The 24,235-nt window shown below is 49.2% G+C and overlaps 1 protein-coding gene across 2 annotated transcripts in view; it reads left to right on the top strand.

The window, feature by feature from the left end:
- LOC146858426 (multidrug and toxin extrusion protein 2-like) overlaps positions 1–24,235 on the top strand; it is a 722,400-nt gene that overhangs the window by 326,621 nt on the left and 371,544 nt on the right. For both annotated transcript variants that reach the window (XM_085649347.1, XM_085649348.1), the window contains 2 exons: positions 3,024–3,068; positions 19,989–20,086. In XM_085649347.1, the coding sequence (XP_085505473.1) occupies positions 3,024–3,068; positions 19,989–20,086 (143 nt within the window). The remainder of the gene's footprint in view (positions 1–3,023; positions 3,069–19,988; positions 20,087–24,235) is intronic.

Genomic DNA, 24,235 nt, shown 5'->3' on the forward strand with positions numbered 1-24,235 from the left:
TGCTGTCATTTTAGTCATATTTGATCCATTTGAGCTGGAATTTTTTTGTGAGTGTGTTAAAATCTGCATACTATGCAGCAGAGGGTGGATTATTTGGCCAATCCATAATTATACGGAAAATGCGGCTGGAAAATCGCATCATTCCAGTGGCCTTAGGTCAGCCTGCCAGCCTATGATATGTAGAGCTCTAATAGGGAGCTCAGGTAAAGGGCAACCAATTAAGGGCATTTCCTATTTGGGCCCGTTAGGACCTCCAGCCAGAAACTTTGTCTCTCACCTGATCCAACACAGGTAATCTAATAGGGAATAAGTGCTCCTTAGTACATCTTATAGCTGCCTGCTGGAGTAGAGGTGCTCCTGGGTCCTGCCTATTCCGCATGCTGGGGGATATTTGTAAATGAATATAGCCCATAACTAACTCCTAGCTCCTGTGTACAGCCAGTAGATAACTGTTGAGGGATATTTGCACCTGGATATACAGCCCATAGGTAACTGTGGGGGATAGTCGTTCTTGGGTACAGCTCATAGCTGCCTGCTGGGGGCATTTACTCTTGGTAATTGCTTTTGAATAGTTGCTCCTGTGCTCAACCTCAGACTAGTTTGGACCATAATACTTCCATTCTTGAGACCCACGGTTCCCCAATTTACTGATTCTGTGAACAGCACTATATAAACTCTGACAGTATTCAGATAACTAATAAATCTGAAGGTTACCACACTCTTAATTAAAACTAAACTAAAAAAACAATCTTCTAGTAGTTGCATTTATTGCATGGCCCGGCGAGTGAACAATTCCCAAAACATGCATTCAGTACTTAACAGGTATGTTCCCATACCGCTAAACTGAACCCAGTCTGTCCATATCTTCCTGTCCTATAATTCTTCTAGTATTTGTACTCATACTAACATGGGCCCACGTGGGAACCATTCCTAAGTGCTCATAAGTTTCGTATTAGGCTTGTTCTTCCAGCGATTAACCTGGAGCAGCGCCTGCACATAGCTCCCCTGTCTTATAATTCTCAACTTTGTGGCTAAACCTTACTGAACTCACCCTACTAGTTCCAATGACCCCGCATGAATAAGCATGCAAAACCGTGTGCTTGGACAGTTTCATGGTAGGGCAAGCATACTTGACTGCATGCTCTCCATTTACCTGCCAATCACAAAGACTCCATCATGAATGTGGAATGATCGCACGCACACGCGGTTGAGCTCACACAGAGCTGGAGCCTCAACGGAGACGGATGCCCTGTGACCAAGCACATACATTGTGCCTCTTTGCCCCGACTGAATCATACGTCTCGGTGAACTCACCTAATTAGCGGCCGATCCAACACAGACGGATCACAAACTAGCGATTGAAGCGCTTGAAATGAATAACCTGTGACACCCAGTCCTCCATCCATTGGAAGTCGGGATACCTCCTTTGATTTAAGTCCCTTGAATCCGATCAGGTGTTTGATTAAGACCACCTTCCAGTCAGGTTGCCCCTCTTTGGTCCTGATGAAGACCCGCACGGCCAAGGCTTAAAAATCCCCAAGGCCATCAAGACGGGTCGAAACGTCGACGCCCACTCTCTACTACCGGGGACACATAATCAGTTCTTCGTGCTAGACCACTTACTGGGTCGTTTTTTGATGTATAATAATATAACTCTGTAATTGTTAAATGTGACCAGGTCTTTTGGATTTTGGACGGTGAATTACAACCGATCCCCATTGTCTAACTCGATTGAATGTTCTTATTACTATGTAACTTCCATTCTTTCTCACTCACTCACCCTTTAATCACTTTCTTTTGATGCATGTTCCCTTTGGAGCAACCTCGTACTGCCTTAATCAATATTTCAAATTGGCAAAATAATAAACGTATGTATAATATTTCACAATGTTTTGGATGTTGTTCTTTGTTAGATTGAATTACATATTGAATATTGTGAGCTACGTTCCTTAAAAGATTTTTGTTTTCGAGCTCAGGATCAGAAAATTATTCAACTAAGCGAAGCATATGGCTCAGATGTATCAATCACAAAGACTCCATCATGAATGTGGAATTATCCATACGTGAAACTCTGCATCAATTGGTAGTAATAACTAACTTCCACTAGGCTGTGCACAGAATGCAACCAGTCGGTTTAGCAATCTCTAATAGTGTGCCGTAATATACAAATGACTGGAATACGTCTAACTAGCACTAGAAACTAACTCTGAACTCCATGCACTACCTATCAGTAAAGCCCTTGCATGTCTCGTCAGGGGGTAGGAAGCTCGGTATACAGTCACAATACACACACATTACATATATGTGTGTATGTAGCATTTGTATAGTGCAGACCTACCCCAAAGGCAGTGGTGCACCATATAGATTCGAGGGCAAAGATGCATTTAACAAGTGATTGATGGGGTAACTGCGTTTTGAGAAGGGAAACTGATTTTTATTACTATGTTGTTATGAAGTAAAGGGGTGTGTACTCGGCTATTTTATAAATGAGGCCTGGTTTGGAACAGCCCCGAAGAATTCTGGGATTTTGTTCTAGGGTCCTGGTCTCCCTGCTCCTTTTAAGTGCTCTAGCCCCAGATCAGAGGCCCGCTTACGCGGTCTCTCCCTCTGGCCACATGCTTCCTTCCGTCCCTGTTGCACACACGGGGCCGGAACTGGTAACCAACGCAGATCGGAGTGCGTTATGTGAATGCCCTCTGACCGGCTGCCGGGATGAATTGTGGGCTGGTTTCAGTTCGATGAAGTGCTGATGTTCAAAGTTTAAAATATAAGAAAATTCAACCTGCCTCGTCAGGCTGAATTGCTGTGCCCTTGGCTAGGAACTGAGTAGAGTACTTAAGACCGTGTTCTTGCATGAGAAAACATGTGATATGAACGGTATGTTAATGTTTAATTTATTTCAGATGGTATTTCCTAAAGGATTAAATGTCTGCTAATCAGCAAGAGTCAAAGCTTGATTGCATGAATCATTCGGCTTTAACTAGCATTTTTTAAATCTGGAACATGTTTTTTTTTATTCATAGGCAGTGTTTCTCTATCGGTTGCAGACCAAATATTTACAGAATCAGGTACTTATAGTTTTATTTTTGTACTGTTCTCTCTGCAACATTGAGGAGTATATTATAATTGTCTGATATGAAGTTGCATTAAGAGTGTTCGAAAGTCTTCTCGCTACTTGCTAGTGAAGTGTCTGATTGCAAGTCGTTCTGTTTGTTCCTACTGATCAGACATTTGGTAGGACAGTGAGGTCTCATAATGTTCCTGTTGTCATGTACACAATGATGTTCACCTAATTAGCGAATCCCGGAAGAGGAGGCGGCAGGGACTGGCTCTCGATTGTAACTGAATGTAGCAGAGCGCATTGAAAGGACAAAGCGGGACTTTGATCCGTGGTTTGGAGAGTGCTATTGAGTGACGCGAAGTGCGTGGAAGAGGACCCGGTGTACCACCGAAGAGACAGTGTGCCAGCGACCTGCCTCAATAAGTACTGTTCTCTCACGAAGAGTGCCCTGTGTACGTGGACCTCGCCCTAGATGCCTATCATTGCCCGTGAGAGGCATTGTTATTTCTTATGCCATTGTCCTGATGAGGCCCGGATGAAAAGGCTGAAACGCGTTGACTGTTGGACCATGGAGGAATCCATTGAATAAGAAAGCGTTGTGTTAAAATTGGATATACACACTGTAAAATGGTTTCAGAGGTGTAGCTTGTACCTTGTGTGTATAGGATTACCCCGCAGTTGATTGCTGTTAGTTAGAGAGCAAACACGAGACTGAAAATTGGGGGGTAGGAAACCATATTTGATTAAGTGATTATATGTAGGTGTTTGTGTAACTTTTATGTATTGTTTTGGATTTGTATTAATTTGAAAACAATTAAAAAAATTACTAATTGTTCCAATCAGGAATACATGTTGGTATGTGGTTAAATAGAAGTAAATAGAATGGGACTATGTACCGGGTTAATTTTATGTATGTTTCCTATTATTAATATGAATACATCTATTCTTCCACATCATTGTTTTGTATAGTTTGATAATTAGCAAGTACCAACCTCTCTATCAGAGTTATATTGATATGCTTCTTTAACGGTTCTGAGTTTGTAATGGATCATAGATGAAAGTTTGGATTTAGTTCCTTGACATTTACATTTAATTCACTCTAGAAATGCATTAATTACATCTTGGAACCATTCTTAGCACTCGTGATCCAGAGTTTGGAATTCCTGTATGTACCAAGAAACTGCCACATTTTTACAATTTCAAACTACCTCAGACAGAAAAGTGTATTCTCATAGAAATATCAATAGAACCTCATGCCTGGTATTTTATGTTAGAAAAACCTATAGAGCGCACGTACACCCAAGGAGTTCTTGGTGCTGTGACAACCAAGAGATAAGCTAATCAAAAGCTTGCTTAAACAGCAAGCCCATCAAAAACCTCTTGAACCTCAGGAAGTTAGGTTCCAGCATAAGAGAGGCAGGGCGAGAGCCCCACAACATGGGGCTCAGGGCAGAGAAGCTCTCTATGCATTAAATCTTTTCTGTACTCAGACCTTTCCTTATTGCAGAGTATACAGTTCATAGAAAGCCTTAGTAAACTATTGTATGCAAGTGGTGCAGAAGTACTCTTGTCTGTATCACTTTGTGGAAGTGCTGTTAGTGATGCAGGAATCTGACCCTGCTGGTCTTTGTGCATTCCCAAATAAATTGGCAGTCATGCAACATATTAGACTTTTTTTTGTATTTTTATTCATTGAGTTTTTCACGAAAACAATGACATCAGAACTGTATACATTCAAACACCATATCCCATGAATGCATAGGGAAGTTGTAGGAAAGGAGAGAGAGGAGGACGTAGGGAGGGCGAGCAGGGAAAGAGGAAGGAGGAGGAGGAGACAGGGGAAAGAACCGCAAACTAGCCACTCAGTTAAGTCTACTCTACACAGGCAAGAAGGTCTTGTGACAGCACGCCCACTAAATGGAACGTCAAGGCATCAGCCCACACTTTCTGGACAGACAGGTGCAAGGCATGTGTGGAGGGACAGTCAGGTGTGCCCGCAGTTGAGAGGGTATTGTCAGAACAGTCAGCATCCTTAATCGGCTCGGCATGTGGCCAAGATAATTTATCAAGGGAGCCCAAATATCCCTCGGGCGAGAACCGGTAGGCATTAGTTCTCAGAATGCTTCCAGCAAATCCTGACTGACTACATCATCACAAGGTCAATTGTTCCTACTACACACCCGTTGTTGCCTGCCCCAGGGCATTGCTTGGCCAGCAGTAGCAACATAGCCGTCAGTCACTGGACGTCTGGGGGAACTTCCTTAACATAACTCATGAGCGCAACTAGAGGGGTGCATTTAGGGGAGTGGCACATAATGCTGGCAACATCTCAGGACCTTCCCACGCCAAGTGCAGAAAAACAGCTCATAATACTTTTGTACCGCTTTGTTCGCCATAAATTGGTAGGGTATGCTCAGACGTGAGTCCCTTGCTCACTTTGCCACTGGATTCAAGCAAGCCTGGCTGAAGACGACTGAAATGCCAGAAACCGGTCCTAGGAAGCTTGTTTCCGGTCCAGGAAAGGCATGGCTTGGCAGTTCGGGCTGGACTGTTCCCATGAGGCACAGGGTCAGACTGATTTGCATATAGCCATGTCTGAACTGGGGTGGCAGAGTGGGCTAAAGAACGGTGATAGATCAAACCCAGATCTGTTGACTGGGTGTGAGTGTTTGATTGGTTCTGATGCTCCGTCCATCACCACCCCCTTTTTTACCATAATACTTTGCAGCGCACATCCTCTGCAAGTCCTATTCGCAGCACATGCGTGGTAGAGTCTGTGAGTAAATGAATCAATTGCAGTCTGTAGTTTGGGGATAAAGCCTTGGGCTGGGAGCAGCAGTAGGTGCATTGATCCTCGCTGATCGCCACATTAATGACATCAGTCCAAGTCTGGCAGGCAGAGGGCACCTAAATCGGTGCGATCCTCTGCATGGATGCGTGTAATCAGTTTGCATGGCGAAGGGTTGGTAAGCCTTTCCTTCAGCACTGGGAATGTAAGGTGGTGGGGGCTGCCGTAAATGTATTGTGAAGAATGCGCAATGATGCACGAAGCAGATAGTAAGTCATGGTATACAGAATGTAGGCCGCGGGATGTTGAAACACCTGTTGGGGAGCCACAAAGCTACCATTGGGCTATGCCGCTCCAAAGATGTTCTGCTGCAGTCTACACAGACACACCCATGTCTCGGGGTCAGCAGCCATTGGGAGTAGTGGGTGTCCTGAAATGGAACAGACGGGGCAAACATATAATTAAGCCACGGCCAGTTTCCGCAGCTCATTCCATGCCACGCCGTGCATGCGACGGTGTCCACCTGGTGTCTCACACGCTAGGCAGGACCATATAGGACCATCTATAAGGGGAATGGGCCACATTATCTGCAACAGGCACAGTCTGCAGCTGAAATTGTATTGGATGCAGCCAGAAGTGCGCAAAATGTGTCTGGGCACCGAGGAAGTACAAGGCCATGTCGGGCGCTCCCAGCCCACCCTTCTCAAATAGAAGCATCAAGATCTCCCACACCACATGGTCGATGTTTCTGTTGGTAGGGGGAGAGGCAGATTGATAAGTAAATATAAAAATTTGGTAAGTATACCCATCTTTGCAATGGCCAGTCTCCCGGAGAGGGACAGCGGTGACTTCGACCAGACCGCCATCAGGTCGCGAGCCACGTCCTCAGTCGGCCATAGTTTTCCCGCTACAATTCCTCCACATCTCGGCTGAGCCAAATAGCAGACCGAGTCATTGGGCAGTTGGGGCTGAAGGTCCGAGTGGCCGCTGTAAGCGCAAATAGGATGGACTTCGCCCAATTATTAGTGATACCCTCTATGCCTCCGAAGTGAATGAACTCCTAAAGAAGAGGGTCCAAATTATCTGACGGGTTTCTATCATATATAGTGACATCGTCCACGTACATGGAGACAAGAATCTGCCTGCGCAGGAACGCAAGCCCGCGATGTGAATTATGTTGTCTCAGATGTGATGCAAGAGGCTCCATCGCAATGGGAAATAAAATAGGCGAGAGTGGGCACTCTTCGTACGTGCCACAGCTATTGCAAAGGGGGCCGAAACAGTCACATAATCTGCAAGCTCGCGACAGGCAGGGTGTAGACCAAGTGGATCAGTTGTATGAATTTGCACCCATTCCCAAGCCGTTCGAAGAGACACAAAATATAAGGCCATCTGAGCGAGTCGCCTTAGTGGCGTCCAGAAACACAGCAGCACAATGTAGATCCGGGTCGATCTTGTGAAGGATGAAGAACGTTTGTACGTTATGGGCCTTCGACCTTCTTGGCACAAAGCCAGACTGGTCTGGTCTAACTGCGAGCAGTAGGAGGGGAAGTAGCAGCCAGACAATTCGCTTCATGAGGATTTTGTTATTGATATTTATCATGGAGAGGGATCTGTAGGAATCACAGCACCAGGGGTCTTAATCAGGTTTCAGGATGGTGACGATGAGGGCCTCACGCAGTGAAGGAGGAAGCGCACCGGTCTGCACGGACTCCTCGTACATCTCAAGAAGGTGTGGAGCCAGCAGGGGAGCAAATTCCTTGTAAAAGGAAGCAGTAAGGCCATCATGGCCAGGATCTTTACCCCAAGGCAAACCCACAATAACATGAAGATTTTCTTCTGCTGTGAAGGGTTCGTTGAGTAAGAGGTGGTGGCTTTCCTCCAACCAGAGGAGAGGCACTGAGTCCAGGCAGGAGATCAAAGCAGAGGGGTGTGAACAATGTCAAGTGGAGTACAAATTAGTGTAAGAAGCTCACTATAGTGCTCTGTGCCGTAGCGCTGTTAATTTTGATGGTCTTCCAACAGCTCGACCACATAATCACTAGCCCAGGGTTTACGCAGCAGCCCGGCCAAGATTTTTCCGGCCCTGTCACCCTTCCCAGATCGTCGGCCACAGGCCATTCTCCCCAAGTGATGCGTTACCCGAAGTGCCACCTCCTCATACTCCACCAGTTTGCTTTAAATAGATGCCCCTTTGCGAGTTTCAAAATATTGTAGCTCTAAAGCTCAGATTTCCGCCTCCAACCCGGCCATCCCCGCCAAAATCATTTTAGACACCATAGCCTGCTTGGCATGGAGATCCTGTGGATAACCAAATAAAGACCTCCACAGGGTAGAAGGGGAATCCACCGATGCAAATTGTGTTCAAAATATTCTATAATGACCTATCTGAAAGAAACACGTTAGTTAGATTCCTCACCTTAGAATATCCCCAGGCGTCAGACTGGTTCCGGAAGATTTTTCGTCAGCAATACCCCTTGCGCGTCGCTAGGCGTCGTCTGCGGCTCCGCGTCCGTCGTCGGCATCGTGCGCCGGAATGACGTCGTCGGAGTACTTAGACGCCGCCCTCGCGCGCTGACGTCAGTCTCTTCTTTTTTCCGCGCCAGTAAGCGCCGATCCGGGAGAGCTACCCCTTTAGTCAATTTTTGACTAACTTTTTTGACTCTTTTTGGTCATTTCTCGACTCTGGTGCCGGTAGGATGTTTTAAGGCCTGCGACGACTGTCACCGACTGATGTCGGTAACCGATCATCACCGCCGGTGCCTGTACTGCTTGGGCCTCGACCACGACGCGGCGTCGTGCTCCGATTGTATGGCCCTGACCTCAAAAGCTAGGCGGGAGCGGCCTCGCAAGCTTCTCGAGCTTCGCCACTCGGCTCCGCGCCGCTCTCGATCCCGGTCCAGGAGGAGGTCAAAGGATCGGTCGCGGAGCCGCACTCGACATCGTCACTCGTCTGGCTCGAAGTCTTCGGGTAAGTCGAGGCACTCCTAGTAGTCCAAGAGGCGACACCGCTCTTCGGACTCCCCTTGCCGGTCGCGCGACTCGGCCGAGGGTCTGGGTGGTTCCACCCCCGCGGCTCCGCAGGAGCCGCGCAAGTCCCCATACCCAACGGTCCCTGGGACTGACGCGACGCCGGCGGAGGTCAGTGCCTTCCTCTCAGCCATGAGGAGCCTGGCCCCGCCGTCAACGCCCGCTGGCACGCCTTCGGGCCCCGTGGACTCGACTGGGCGACCTCGCGTGCCATTGGCTCCGGCCCTGGCACCGTTGGAGGCTCCGGCCCCGACGCCGCAGGTCCCCGAGGGGCCCGAGCCTGGGCCCCCGCCGACGCCGGTCGACCTCGTTACGCCTCCTCCGCCGGCGCCGACACCGATACCACCCCCGACGCCGGCTCCGGTCGACGTCGATCCCCGGTTCAGCCCCTGTCCGGTCCCAACGCCGATGCGGCGCCGCCCGACGCCACTAGAGACACACATTGTCTATCGACCGTCTCCGATCATTCCTCCTGTTTACCAGGAATCGGATGACGGGGGCGACTGGGAGGGGTCTGATGACCCTATGGCCCTTCAGAGCCAACTTGCACAGGACTGGGCAGATGAACTGGGGGAGGCCAGTGGGTTGGATACCTCACTGGACACTGGATTCATCTCTCCTCCGACTGTGGCTTCGGAGGAGAGTGCAGCTTTTTCTGTGGTGCTGCGCAAGGCGGCCGAAGCCCTTGGGCTTGAGCTGCCTGCCGTGGCTGTGAGGACTAACATCCTCACTGAGGTGCTTCAGTCTGCCGCATGCTCCACTGAGCCTCTGCTGCCATTCAATGAGGCCCTCACTGACGTTCTGCAGGGCACCTCGTCCAAGCCCTCCACAGTCCCTCCTGTGGATAGGAACATTGCCAGGCACCACCGCCCTGCTCCGGGCGACCCCAGTTTTCTGTCCCAACACCCCACCCCCGAGAGTCTGGTTATCCAGGCCTCTACCTCCCAATCCTCCTTCCCGTCCGCTCCTCCGGACCGGGATTCCAAGAGACTGGAACAGTTTGGTAAGAAGCTGTTCTCTTCGCTCAGTTTGGGCCTGCGGTCTTTGAACACCGCCTGTCTCTTGGACCGTTATTCCCACTCTCTGTGGGATGCGGTGGAGGACGTGCTGCCACTGTGCCCGGAGGAGGCCCGGGCGCGGCTTTCCTTGGCCCTGGCCGATGGGAGAGATGCAGCGCGCCATGCAATCCGATGTGGGCTTGACACTACGGACTCGCTGGGTAGGGCGATTTCTTCCACGGTGGCGCTTCGACTTCACGCCTGGCTGCGGTCCACGTCTTTTTCAGGGGATGTCCAGAGCACCCTCATGGACATGCCTTTTGATGGCGCTCGCCTTTTTGGTGAGAAAGCGGACAGTGTGCTGGCTCGCTTCAAGGACTCCCGGGCTACGGCCAAGTCCTTGGGCCTCTCGGCCCCGCGGCCACAAACTTCCGCTTTTCGCTCCTTTCGTGGCCAAGGAAGGGGCACCTCCTCTCGTCCGCCTAGCCACCGGCCGCAGAACCAGCCTGCACGCGGTCGCGGATGTGGTTTCCGCCGAGGCGGTACTGGAGGACGACGCGGTCAGTCCACATCCACCCCGGCAGGATCCGCCTCAAAGCCTTCCTAGTCCGAGCTTTCAGGCCCATTCCACGCCAGTGGGCGGCAGAGTTCGCCATCACCTGCTCCACTGGCGTTCCATCACGTCGGACAGGTGGGTGCTGCAAATCGTCCGAAGGGGCTACTCCCTCCCCTTCGAGACGACCCCTCCAGCCATGCCACCGCAGCACCACCGTATCTCGGGGGATCATTTGATTCTTCTCCACAAGGAAGTTTCGGCCCTCTTGGCCAAGGGGGCCGTCGAGCGCGTTCCGAGCCCAGAAGTAGGTCGTGGTTATTCCCACTACTTTCTGGTTCCCAAGGAGGGCAAAGGGGGCCTACGCCCTATCTTGGACCTCCGGAACGTCAATGCCTTCCTCCGGAAGGAACGGTTCAAAATGTTAACTTTGGCTCAGGTTCTAGCTGCCCTCGACCCTGGAGACTGGATGGTAGCGTTGAACTTGCAGGTCGCATATTTCCACATCCCCCTCCTGCCGGCCCACCGGCGTTACCTGCGGTTCACGGTGGGTCAGGAGCACTTTCAGTTCACCGTGCTCCCCTTCGGCCTTACCAGTGCCCCTCGGGTGTTCACGAAAGTGATGGCGGTGGTCGCGGCTCATCTGCGCAGATCAGGGGTTCCAGTCTTCCCCTATCTCGACGACTGGTTGTTGAAGGCGGGCTCGCCCCAGGCAGTCGTCTCCCACCTCCAGACTACGGCGGATCGCCTGCATTTGCTGGGGTTTTCCATCAACGTGCCGAAGTCACACCTGAGCCCCTCTCAGAAGCTCCTCTTCATCGGAGCGGTTCTCGATTCGGCGCAGTTCCGGGTCTATCCCCCGGAACAGCGGGTCCGGGATATACAGGCCCTGAGTCCCATCTTTCGGCCTCTATCCTGGGTTTCGGTCAGGCTAGTGTTGCGGCTTCTGGGGCTGATGGCCTCCTGCATCCTACTAGTGCATCACGCCAGGCGGCGCATGCGGGCTCTGCAGTGGGACCTGAAGTTTCAGTGGGCCCAGCATCTCGGCAACCTGTCCGACCATGTCTTGATCTCGGAGGGCACTGCACAGCAGTTGCAGTGGTGGCTCACGGACCGCGATTGGGTCACGGGCAAGAGCCTACCCCTATCAGAGCATGTCGTAGTGACGGATGCGTCCCTCCTGGGATGGGGTGGCCATATGGGAGAGGCGGAGATCAGAGGCCTCTGGTCTCCGGCGGAGTCTCGCCTCCACATCAACTTGTTGGAGCTGAGAGCGATCCGACTTGCACTGAAAGCCTTCCTTTCCTCTGTCCGGGGAAGTGTCGTGCAGGTGTTCACGGACAACACCACCGCCATGTGGTATTGCAACAAACAGGGCGGGGTGGGGTCGTGGACCCTTTGTCAGGAGGCTCTGCGCCTCTGGACATGGCTGGAACACCAGGGCATCACCCTGGTGGTTCAACATCTGGCGGGCTCTCTGAACGCCAGAGCAGACGAACTCAGCCGCCGGTGCATGATGGATCACGAATGGCGTCTCAGTTAGACCTAGACGCTGATTCCATTACATCAGAGGATCGCTCTCTTTTGTCTGGAAGATTAATTTCTTTAAAAGGCCACCTTGCTTCTATCTTAAATCAGCGGATACAAGAAAGATGGGAGGCCAGTAAGCTCGCACATTTCCAGTATGGAGAAGGAGCAGGGAAGCTATTTGCATGGAAAACCAAAACAGACCAAGTTCGTAATAATATCGAGGTGATTAATGTCAATGGCTCCCCACTCTCCCGGGATGAAGATATTAGATCCGCCTTCAGAGAATTTTTTCAAAATATCTACTGTGAGGATAAGAACATCAGTCCAGTTAGTATTAAAGATTGGCTCAGTAAGATCACACTTCCAGCACTTTCTGATGAGCAAAGTGAGAGGTTGGATAGTGTAATCTCGGAGGAGGAAGTTATCAAGGCTATACATAATGCCAAAAAGGGGAAGGCGTCCGGTACAGACGGCCTACCGGCTGAAATTTATAAAGTCCTGGAGAAGGAACTTGTCTCCTTCTTGGTACTACTGTTTAACGATATTTTACTGGATGGTGGTCGGCCCCCGACATCATGGGACAGTGCGTCTATTACGGTAATCTTAAAACCAGGGAAACCGTCTACTGCATGTGGTTCCTATAGGCCAATCTCCATACTAAATGTCGATTATAAAATATTTGCCTCAATTCTGGCCAATAGATTAGCTCTTGTTGCCCCCAATATCTTACACCCGGATCAGAAAGGGTTTGTCAGGGGGCGACAGCTATATGAATTAACTTTTGATTTAATAGGGCTATCGACTTGGCAGTTCTGGAGTCTCTCCCCCTGGCGGTTCTTACCTTGGATGCCACCAAGGCCTTCGACAGTTAATTGGTTGTATCTCTCGGAGGCCTTGGCAAAGTTCAATGTGGGAGCAGGGTTTCGCCGGACAATCAGTCTACTATATCAGAACCCAAGTGCCTGTGTGCTGATTAATGGCATCTTGTCTGACCCCTTTAACATCTCGAGGGGTACGCGACAGGGCTGCCCCCTCTCCCCACTTCTTTTCGATCTATACGTTGAACCATTCGCTCAAAATTTAAGGGATAATGTTGACATCAAGGCGTTCGCGTACAGGGGTTGGGAAAGGAAAGTGGCCCTGTACGCTGATATCATCCTCATTTTCACCTCTGATGCCCGTACGGCTCTCCCGGAAATAGTTAAGCTAGCCTCGGAATTTGGGGTAGTGTCCGGGTACGAGATCAACGCTTCAAAAACTGAGATGCTGACCTGGGGTATGGATAAGAGCTTTTGTATCTCGGGTATTCAGCCAGGAAATAAATTGAGATACCTGGGCCTCGATATTGTGGAAAATATAGATCAGATTGTAAATATCAATTTTTCCAAGGTAGCCAAGGACTGCCGTAAGTTGCTTCAGTCTTGGTCCCATCTTCCATTGTCTTTATTAGGAAGGGCTAACTTGGTTAAGATGGCTGTCTTGCCAAAGATTTCCTTTCTTTTCAACACTATCCCTCTGTACTTTGATCCAAACCCTATTAAAACTTTTCAGGCCGAGATTAACACTTTTATCTGGAATAAACATCTTCCAAGAATTTCGTGGAAAAAGTTAAGGAGGCGCAAGGAAAAGGGGGGGCTGGCTGCCCCGGACATCCAGGTCTATGCCTGGGCGTTCCAGTTATCTCATGCCAGGGTGTTGTTAAAAAAACCATTAGAGTATAGGGTGGGAACTCTATACACCACTCTGCTTAGGGGAGAGGGGGTTAGCCAGTCTGGGTTCCTACTGAAATTCGGAGATCCCAAGTTCTTTAAAAAAATTAAATTGAAAATTCTTTTGGGAATGGCAAGGACTTGGGCCCAGGTTTCAAAATCCATTAAAATAGGATACTATAGCTGTAGAACTCCCTTATGGGATCTCCCCGATAATCCACCCTGGTTGGGAGACTCACTTGCAGTACCTATTAGAGAGGCAGGGGTGGAGGTCAGGGGTGATCTATTTGTTGAGGGGGAACTGCTCTCCTGGGACTGTTTGAGTAGAAAGATTGGCCCTGGCCTAGCTAGGCTAAAATATCTGCAGATGTCCAGCTGGTCTCGCTCCTATTCTGCACAGCCCTCTCGAAAAAATAAATTCCCAGTAGGTGGTTATAGTACCTTTATTACTTTGTTAATTGATAGACCCCCTGCTAAGAAGGAGATCTCGTCCTGGTACAATCTGATTTTGGATGAGATGGACGGAGTATTTATGCTTCCAGATGAACTCTGGGGGGCTGATATAAGTAATACTGATTTGCAAGAGTTATGGAGAACATCTTGTAGACTGCTGTGGGATGTGGTGAAACCAGCGTGGTTGCGTAGGAACCACATCTTTACTATCCACAGAGCATATTATTCCCCCCTTCGACTTTCTAAATTTACTCAGGGGAATATGGTGGTGTGTGCTAGATGTGGACTCCTAGCATCCTCTGACATTCACATGTTTTATGAATGCCCCCTTCTGTCTCAGTTTTGGGAAACCATTTGTAAGATCCTGTCGTCTTCAATAGACTCCAAAATAACTGTACATCCCCAGTTGGTGATTTTCGGAATCTTAGAGGGGGTCTCCAGCTCGGCGAAGAAGCTAGTATTTTACGCTATACTACTGGCTAGAAGGGAGATATGCAGAAAGTGGAAGGACCCTTTACCTCCTATCAATGATTGGTACGCCTCTGCCCTGCATGTTTCTAAGTTTGATTTGGCTAGAGCTGGGAATCCAGACAAAAGATCATTTTGGCACCTTCTTAAATGGGATCAGTGAGACTCTGGTTTTTTTTTTTTTTTTCCCCCAGGTCCAATGATTAAGCCATCTATCCCACTGCTTGGTATAAGCGGTGCTCTGATTCCTTTTTCAGCACTTAGGTAGCACCCTGGCTGAACTCCTGAGGTTATGGTATGGTGATCGCTGGTATGTCAAGCCCTATTGCTGTGGGACGAGGCCCCGGTTCCATGACTATCCCTCCCAGTTGGTATAAACTGTGACAGCATATTGCTTGTAAGCCTATTGATTGCGCATATAGAACCTTGGTGGCATATGAGGACAAAAAACGAATGGCGTCTGAACTCCGAGGTGGCGCAAGGTCTCTTTCAGCAGTGGGGAGAGCCTTGGTTAGATCTATTCGCCACCGACGAGAACGCGCAATGTCAGCAGTTCTGCGCGTTGGAATTTCCAAGGCGGCACTCGCTCGGCGACGCTTTTCGTCACGAGTGGAGTTGCGGTCTGTTGTACGCCTTTCCGCCTATACCACTTCTGCCCAGAGTGCTGAAGAAGATCAGGCGCGACCGGGCCCAAGTCATCTTGGTGGCTCCGGATTGGGCACGAAGGTACTGGTATCCCGAGCTACTCAGTATGTTGACCGATCCTCCGATACGTCTGCCCCTTCGGGAGGATCTTCTGTCGCAGCAGCAGGGGACGGTCCTCCACCCGAACCTGTCCAGCCTCCACCTCCATGCGTGGAGATTGAGCGGTGGCAGTTGATGCCATTTGACTTGCCTCCTGAAGTCTGTGATATCATTCTGGCAGCCAGGCGTCCCTCCACAAAGATGGAATACGCCTGCCGGTGGAACAAATTTGTGGCATGGTGCACAGCAAAGGCTGTGGATCCCCTTTCCGCCCCTCTTTCTGAGGTTCTCCTCTTTCTTCTTTCTTTGGCACGGCAGGGCTCTGCCCTGGGCACCTTGAAAGGTTATCTTGCTGCCCTCTCTGCCTTCTTACGGCTCCCTGATCGGCCCTCTCTTTTCAAGTCCCCTGTAGTGTCACGCTTTCTTAAAGGCATTACTCACACGTTCCCTCCTGTCCCATTCGTAATGCCTCAGTGGGACTGGAATCTTGTCTTAACATTCCTGATGTGCGCTCCCTTTGAGCCTCTTTACAATTGTCCTCTTCGTCTTCTAACTCTTAAGACTGCTTTCCTGGTAGCCATCACCTCGGCTAGACGGGTGAGTGAGTTCCAGGCTCTATCGTCCAAGCCTCATTTTCTATCTGTTCATCCGGACAAGGTTGTCCTTCGGCCTCGTCCTTCCTTTCTACCGAAAGTGGTGACCCCCTTTCATCTTGGGCAATCTGTCACCTTGCCCACCTTCTTTCCGCCTCTGCATCCTTCCAAAGAGGAAGATCGGCTCCACCGTCTGGACCCAAAATGTGCGCTCTCCTTTTATTTGGACCGCACAAAACAGTTCCGAGTGGACAACCAGCTTTTCGTTGGCTACGTGGGTGCAAAATAGGGAAAAGCTGTGCACAAACGGACCATCTCCCGGTGGGTCGTTTTGTGTATAAAAATCTGTTATTCCTTGGCGAAAAAGGACCCTCCTGTTGGGCTGCGAGCCCATTCTACTCGGGCCACAGCGGCTACTACTGCTTTGGGACGGGGAGTCCCTTTGCAGGACATCTGTCAGGTGGCGACGTGGACTTCGCTGCTCACGTTTGCCAGGCACTATTGCCTAGACAGCCAAGTCCGGAGGGATGGCTTCTTTGGCCATTCTGTTCTCCAGGACTTTCTGGTGTGATCTTGGTTCGCAGACCCACCATCGGGGTTGGTATTGCTTGGGTATCTATTCTAAGGTGAGGAATCTAACTAATGTGTTTCTTTCAGATGAACAGGTTACTTACCTTCGGTAACGATGTATCTGTAAGAAGCATTAGTTAGTTAGATTCCTCACCGACCCACCCATCCTCCCCGTTCTGCGAACTGACATCTAGGGTTAAGGCTATCCCTTTCAGGGCCCTAGAATTTTTTGGCACCAGTGTCGGTCTCTTGCATGGCTCTGCGTTCCTGGCGCGGAAGGCTATGTAAAAGAACTGACGTCAGCGCGCGAGGGCGGCGTCTAAGTACTCCGTCATTCCGGCGCACGACGCCGACGACGGACGCGGAGCCGCAGACGACGCCTAGCGACGCGCAAGGGGTATTGCTGACGAAAAATCTTCCGGATCCAGTCTGACGCCTGGGGATATTCTAAGGTGAGGAATCTAACTAACTAATGTTTCTTACAGATACATCGTTACCGAAGGTAAGTAACTTTTTCAACAGACCTCACTCTGGAACATTTGGTAAAGTAGCGCATCGGGGGAGTCTCCAAGAAAACGCATGCAGGGCAGTGTCAGGTGGGCATTGCTCCAAAAGTACTGAGCCATGGTCAGACAGTGTGTGTGGGAGGTGCTGAACATCAGTGGTCCAGGAAACCGTATCCTTGGTGGCCATCCAGAAGTCGATTCTGGACTAAAAGTTGTGTGTGAGTGGATGTTATGCACGTACCCTTGGAGCTGTATATGTGGTGTGCGCCAGATATCTGTAAGGCAATTGTCCGCGATGATGGTATATAATTTGCGTAGCAGCTTGTAGGGGTGGGTGGCGTGTCCTGCTGGATCCATCTACACTGGCGTCCAGCACCAAGTCCCCACTTGCAGCACAGCTCTTGGGCCCATCGTCCCCACCAAGCGCCATACCTCCGCAAAGATTTGGGGATCATCCGTATTGAGGCCGTACACCGACATTAATATCATGGGGCGTACCCGCAAGATGCCAGCCAGGATAACATAACGCCCCTATGGATCGCAAAGTGCAGAATGCATGCACCAGTTCAGCCCACTGCAGAGCACCACTGCCACCCCCACACATAATTTAAGTAGCAGGCGACTTTTCTCACCTATCCAATATGCTCCGAGGTGCGTCAATGCTGCATTCATCAAATGTAACTCTGGCAGAAGGCAAATGCCTATTTTATGACGCGGTAAATAGTTGAAGCCTTGCTTTGCCTTCCGTCTCTCGTTTATGCCCCTAATATTCCAAGTTAGTATTTCAGTGCAGTCAGTGGAAGATTTAAGTTGCGCAAGGGGTGACCATGGATGGGCAGGCTTGTGCAGTGTAGATGGGGGCAAGCACAGGACTGAATGGCTAAACAAGGGGGAAATCAAACAAATTGCATACAACAAAAACATTGCCCATGATCCACCACCCACTTTGCCTCCCCTCCCCCCACAAACTGGCCCAAATAAGACCATCCCTCCCCCCTGGCAACTCCCAAAGGAAATCCAGAAAGCAAAGGGGAGGACTCATCCCAACGGGGTGAAGTGGCTACCCAGCACTTTCCCAGCCTGAAATGTTCTGCTTGGCCAAACAGGAGGATGAGGGCAGTCAGGGGTGAGCGCACCTCGCTCCATCAGCAGGGGGCCACTTCCCAATCCCCAGCTTGGGAGCATGGCGGGGCAACCCAGATCAAGCCTCCAAACTCCTCTACCTCGAAGTCATCTGGGCGCAAGTCCATCATTCATTTTCGCTGGGGTGGCCTTGGCCTGAACCCCACAGCAACAGGAAGCCCTCCTGCCTTTGGGTCGGTAAAGAAGTGGGTTTGCCCTGAGTGGTGTATACAGTGTGTGGCCAGATAGATCAGTGAGTATTTTGCGAACATCTTCTGGAGTGCACGCTCTACCAGGATGTAGTCTCGCCTGGCTGCCTGAACAGCGAGGGTAAAGTCTGGGAAGAACGAGATGTCACTGCCCTGGAATTGGGGCGCCGGCGCTCCCTGCTAAGACAAAGCACGGAATCCCTGTTGCGGCAGTTTAAGAGCTGCACTGTTTTCGGGTGAGCAGGGGCCCGAGGCAGGTGCTGTCCCAGCGATCTGTGTGCCCTCTCTACAATCAGCATGGGGGAGGGGGCCTCCCCAAAGAGGGTATGTTTTCTACATTCGGTCCATAGCAGTCAATTTCAAGACGCCAAAGATTCCTAGATTGTTGAGTCTCGATTCCGCCTCCAAATCTTCAGTCTTATTGAAAATAACTTTAAGGACCTTCTCCATCTGGAGTATTCATTCCTCAGCCGAGGAGTGTGTAACCTCATCTGTGTTTAGGCTGTTCCAGTCGCTCTTCATGCCTGTCTACTTTCCCCTTTAAACGGTCAAAGTTGCCACCGCCATGCCGGGCCCAGGCCGCGCCACTTAAATGGCTGTATCTTGGGCCCATTGCACTTGCCGCCACAGAGGTCACAGTGAGGTTGGACATAGTCTTGCTCGCCCCGATGCCATGCAGAATGGATGGATTAATGCCAGATTTTTGTCAGGCCGGCAGAGCCTCCTCAGCAGGCTGCCATCTTGTGGTCGTGCTAGCTCTGCCCTCCAAGATATTTGCCATTTAGTGACATGACGTGCTTGTGCCATGGGGCCAAAAATCTGCTAGCTGCAGTGTTTGACTTATTTCGTCATCACAGCAAATGCTAGGTGTGTCCTTACCACTGTTATATATTCCTTCAGTTAACTCCTGTTTCCACTGATTCCAGGTGCTTGATATTCACTTCCGAAGGCCACGTTTGCATTAAAGATTAAGGACCTGATTTAGAATCTGATGGGCAGGGTACTCATTCCAGCGAACACAGAGTACTCTGTCTGTCCACCTGCAGGTCCACCCATCCTTTTTTGTGACAGATGGAGTGCCAAGTTTACGCGAATTATGTAAAATGTTGTCCTCCAGTGTAAGCCTAACACTGCCGCCCCCCGTGAAGACTATCGGAGGTAAGCCATCAGTCAAACCATTCACCCTATTTACAGTGTTCTAAAAAAAATGTATATACAACTGTCACCACCAGGATCATCCTGGCAAGGAGGGACCTTAAAAATAAAAAATTAACTCACATGCCATGTGAAAAAACTCAATTGGCATTTTTGCCATTAGTCTTTGTCTTTACCAACAGCAAGTTCCCCACATTGGGAGTTTATTGTTGGAAAATGCCAAACTAAATTAAAGGCAGAGTGGCAGAGATAAAGTCCTCTGGCACCCTGACTGCCTTTACCCCATCCACCTAGCTCTAAATCAAGCCCTTTGTAATTTGAATTTTTCAATGAAGCATACTTGTTGGGAGAAAAGAGTCTACACAGTTTTGTTAATGTGCACGGCTAATTAATGAACTCTCAACTGGCATTACTGGGACACTTATTGGAGTTTGGTATAGTTGATGAGATTGCAGAATGTTTTTTACACTTATTTTGATATATATATATTTTTTTTTAGGGAGTGATTTGGCCTCAAGTTATAGCTGGCGGTGTTGTAAACGTCCTTAACATCATTGTCAATGCCATACTTCTGTATGCGATGGGCTTTGGAGTGGCGTAAGTACTTGTTGGTTTCTGGTTATTATATAAAAAGTGCTGAAGTGAGCTCACCTGGTCAGTGAGAGCACAACACTATATTATGGTTTGAATTTGATTCTCACAGCTCATTGTTTAAGGATTGGTTAATCAAAGGACTAGGCAAAACCTCCTAGTACTGAAGAAAGCAAACTCTAACCTGTTCACCGTCCCATCCCCCACCTGCCCTTCACAAAATGATCATTGCAAACGTGGCTGCTGCCCGACTGCAAGCTCATATCAACATGAACTTTCTCCTACCATATTGGCAATTCTGTGTCCAAGTTGTGGATGACATCTTCCTCATTGGAGACAGTGTACACTCCGGTTCTACTTGATCAATCATCTGAAATTGACGCCTTGCACAACCACCCCTTAGTCAGCAGTCTGTCACCATATCATTCTATCACCATGCACACCCTTTAATTACACTGTTCTGCACTGATTATACTGTTTGTCAAAACAACACTTCATGGTCAAAACAACTGGATCCAAGCAGCTACCAGTGACCTACAGCATACACAAAAGTTCTATCCACTCTTTCCGACAATTTGTAATCTTTAAATAAAGCTGTACAAACCTTCCTGCCCATTTTCAGGATCCAGACTTACCAGTACGCTGGTTGTACACAATTACATCGAAATGCCTCAAAGTAACTCAAGGGCACTGGGCCATATTTGTCTGGATGTTTAGCGCCTGTTTTAAATTGAAGTCCATGAAAACAAACTAATAATTTCGAACTGAATCCAACAAGATAAGATCCTAAACTGGCTAATTTATGGAGCCGGACTTATTCATATCTAAACCCTCTGCAAAATCCTTTTGTTTCAGTCATCCCAAGGTGAACCTTGGGACTTCAAATTGCTGAGAAATCTCAAAGATTCTAACTTTACTTTCCTGCAGCAGACTTTAGACTACACAACCAAGCTATACCACAAGGATAGGAGCGAAGTTCTTTGTTCTTACCTTGCGCGTATGAATATTGTCCCGCATTCTGCTCTACAGCTCCAAGGATAGTAGAAGTACAGCTACATTTTACCTCCTGATGGACATTTGACACTACAAGCGTGCCTCATCTTCAGGACCACTGCATCCCTGTAAGAACTAGCATACCAATTTTCCTTGAAGAACCTCGCCATCTAAGGATGCCAATGCAACCCTCAAAACCATGATATCATCAGTCTTGAAAACGAGTGGTGCAAAAAGGGGAAAGAACAAGTCTATTTTATTTTTAAGATACAAATTTAGCATCCGCAATAACATCCTGTGACAGATCTGAGTTGCTCCTTAAAGGAAACAATCTGAAAGTTCATACTTTCCAAAAATACCTCTGTTGCTATAGATAAAGCACTCCCCATTCGCATCCATTTGCTCTACATCAATGCATTGTTTTCAAATAACAAATACACACATGAGATACCCAGGAACATGAAAAGAATGAGTTCTGTACTTTTCTCCTGTACTTGGCTTGTCAATAGAAGGAGTTGTCAAGCATAACTTGGAAGCGAAGAGGCTTCAAATGTCTTCAGTAATTTCTAATTCTGACTTCCTTTCGTGATACAAGCACTGCAAAGTGTTGGTGCTTACGGAAGCAAAGCTATGAACTTGGCCAAAATACCATTAGAGTTCCTTGAAATGCCCAACGCAGTGCCCACTGAGATACTGAATCCTGGCAGCATTTTCTCTGACAAGTTAGGAGCTGCAAATGGAATACTCAGCAAATGCCCGGTTGCACATCAGTAATGGAATATGGAAACGCCATGCTGTCCCTAGTGGGATGATCTGCTATGAGTTCTGCTCATGTTATGTTAAGCTGATACAGCTAACCTAACCAATTTAAGTTAGTTTTACTGAAATATATAGAAAGCTCAGAATTGCCTGCGTATGCACTGTTTTTCATCTCACAAAAACTCACTTTACTCATAAAATTATTTATTGAAGTTGCACTACAGATTTCTAACCTCCCCCACCTCCTTCGTGGAAGGGTGCAGAAAAGAGAAAACTTTTGATGTCAGAGGTGTTAACCCTGCAGCACAGTTCAAATAAACAACCCTTCATAGCAGTGGACAACCAGACTAAAGCTGAATTTTCAGAAGATCTTACTACATAACCACTGGACTTCAGTTAAATGCACTTGCAGAAATCATTTAGTGGTTTGCTCATTCCATGTGGAAACTACCAGAGACAATGGGAAGCATTTGCTCTATGTGCGTACTGCCAGGCAAGTGCCTATATCTCTCGCCCTTTTCTGATTTTCCTCACCGTATGAATCTCCATCCATTTTTATGGAGTATTGGAGTCTGGAAATTACTTTTCAAGTCTAACTTCAGCTGTTTAAAACAAATTGGCATATAAACAGGGGCGTGGATTGGGTGTGAATTGGTTAATGTTCAGAAAAGGTTAGGTATAGCTAGATGGTTGGTCCGCAGTAATGAAAAAAATAGAACCTTCTGATTGGATGAGGCAGTTTTTTCTCCCATTGGACATTTTGGTAATGCACATTGGCCACATCCTTGAGTAAAATGCAGCAGTTGAAATTAGAGGGCTCCGGGACTTAGTCCCCATCTCCTGAAGTAGTTTGTGGCAAAGGGAATAAGGGGGCAGGCTTGTGGGGTGGAGACCCGTAGAAATCCCCGTCCCCACCCCATATAAAATGAAAAAATAAAGTAATTGGAACGTGGGTACCATAGCACTCTCGCAGGAGCCATTGCCGCCTTGGCTTGTATAGTACCATGGGGTTAAAGCTTGCGTGTCGAGTTCAGCGGTATCCAAATTTTCTTTTTTTTTTAAAAAGGAAATTGCAAGTTGGCACAGTGGGGGTTGGCCACTGGGCTCGGCAGCCAACCCCATGCCACGTACTGCCTTTGCACAGCAGGGGGTTGGGCACCTATGTGGTGGTTGGGCACCCTTGAGTGGTTGGGCCCAGGACCCTGCCAGAGACCAAACCCTAAGGCCAACCTCATCGAGGTATTGTTTAGACCCAGATCTCCTCAATCACCTTCTCTTCGACACATCTTCGATTCCAGTCGTCCACAGCGGCCTTCGGGCCTACCCAAGCTCCAGTCCCGGCTGATGGAAAGATCTCCATTCAAGAAGTGCCCTCGATGTGGGTCCAAATTCCCCCACACCGATCTTCATGAGGTGTGTAACCTCTGCCTCTCCCCAGAACACGAGGCTCGAGACTGTCCGGCCTGCAAGTCTTTCAGATCAAAAAAGACTATTCGAGATCGAAGGGCCAGACGAAACATGGCACACTCCTCGACCTCCGTTCCAGTCGACATCTTCGGGGACGACGTCGAAGATCCGGGACAGCAGCACACCGAAGAGGACCTAGTCAGCGCTTCCGAAGCCGACGACTCAGATGTGGAGGACATCACCCCGGCGCAGAGGGTTGTGAGTACTATTCCCCCTCCCGCACCCACGCCGACACCCAAAAAGGCTTCGGTCAAGCCTTCGCCTCCGGGCCTAGGCAAAACCAGAAACACTGCTTCAAACACCCCACCTTCGGGCCCGGTAAAGAAGCCAAATAAGCCTTCCGGCGGCTCGGGCTCGAGCCAGCCCTCCAGCGGTGCCGAGAAACACACTTCGGCACCGAAAAAGAGACCGGCCTCTACCTCGGCACCGAGCTCCGCACCAAAGTCCTCGGTGTCGAAACCCAGCCTTTCGGTACCGACCAAACCCCATAAGGCCCTCAGCACCGACACTTCTACGCCGGCGCCGACCAAGAAATCGGAGGTTCCCAAACCCAGTGCTAAGCGCGGCACGGACAAGCTTAAAAAGTCATCGCCCCCGAAACCTTCGGCGCCGACGGAACAAACCTTGTCACAGGAACTGTTTACACCGGATCCATTGCAAAAGACTCTTACCAAGGATCCAAAAACTGGACATTTGGCACTCTCTTCTAAAAAGAGACATTTGGACAAACCGGCTCCGCCTCCACCTCCACCTCCAAAGAGGAAGGACTCTTCTACCTCCCCTTTCAGAATGCCTTCCCCACCTCCTCCTCCACCTCCACCCTCACCACCTCCACCCCCTCCGCCTTCTCCACCCCCACCTCATCGCTCCCCGACCCCATCTCCAGACGATGATGATCAGGGGGACCCATTTTATGATCCAGGGGATGTGCCCCAA

Source organism: Triturus cristatus, chromosome 3_2 (assembly GCF_964204655.1).
Source record: "Triturus cristatus chromosome 3_2, aTriCri1.1, whole genome shotgun sequence".
Classification (NCBI taxonomy): domain Eukaryota; kingdom Metazoa; phylum Chordata; class Amphibia; order Caudata; family Salamandridae; genus Triturus; species Triturus cristatus.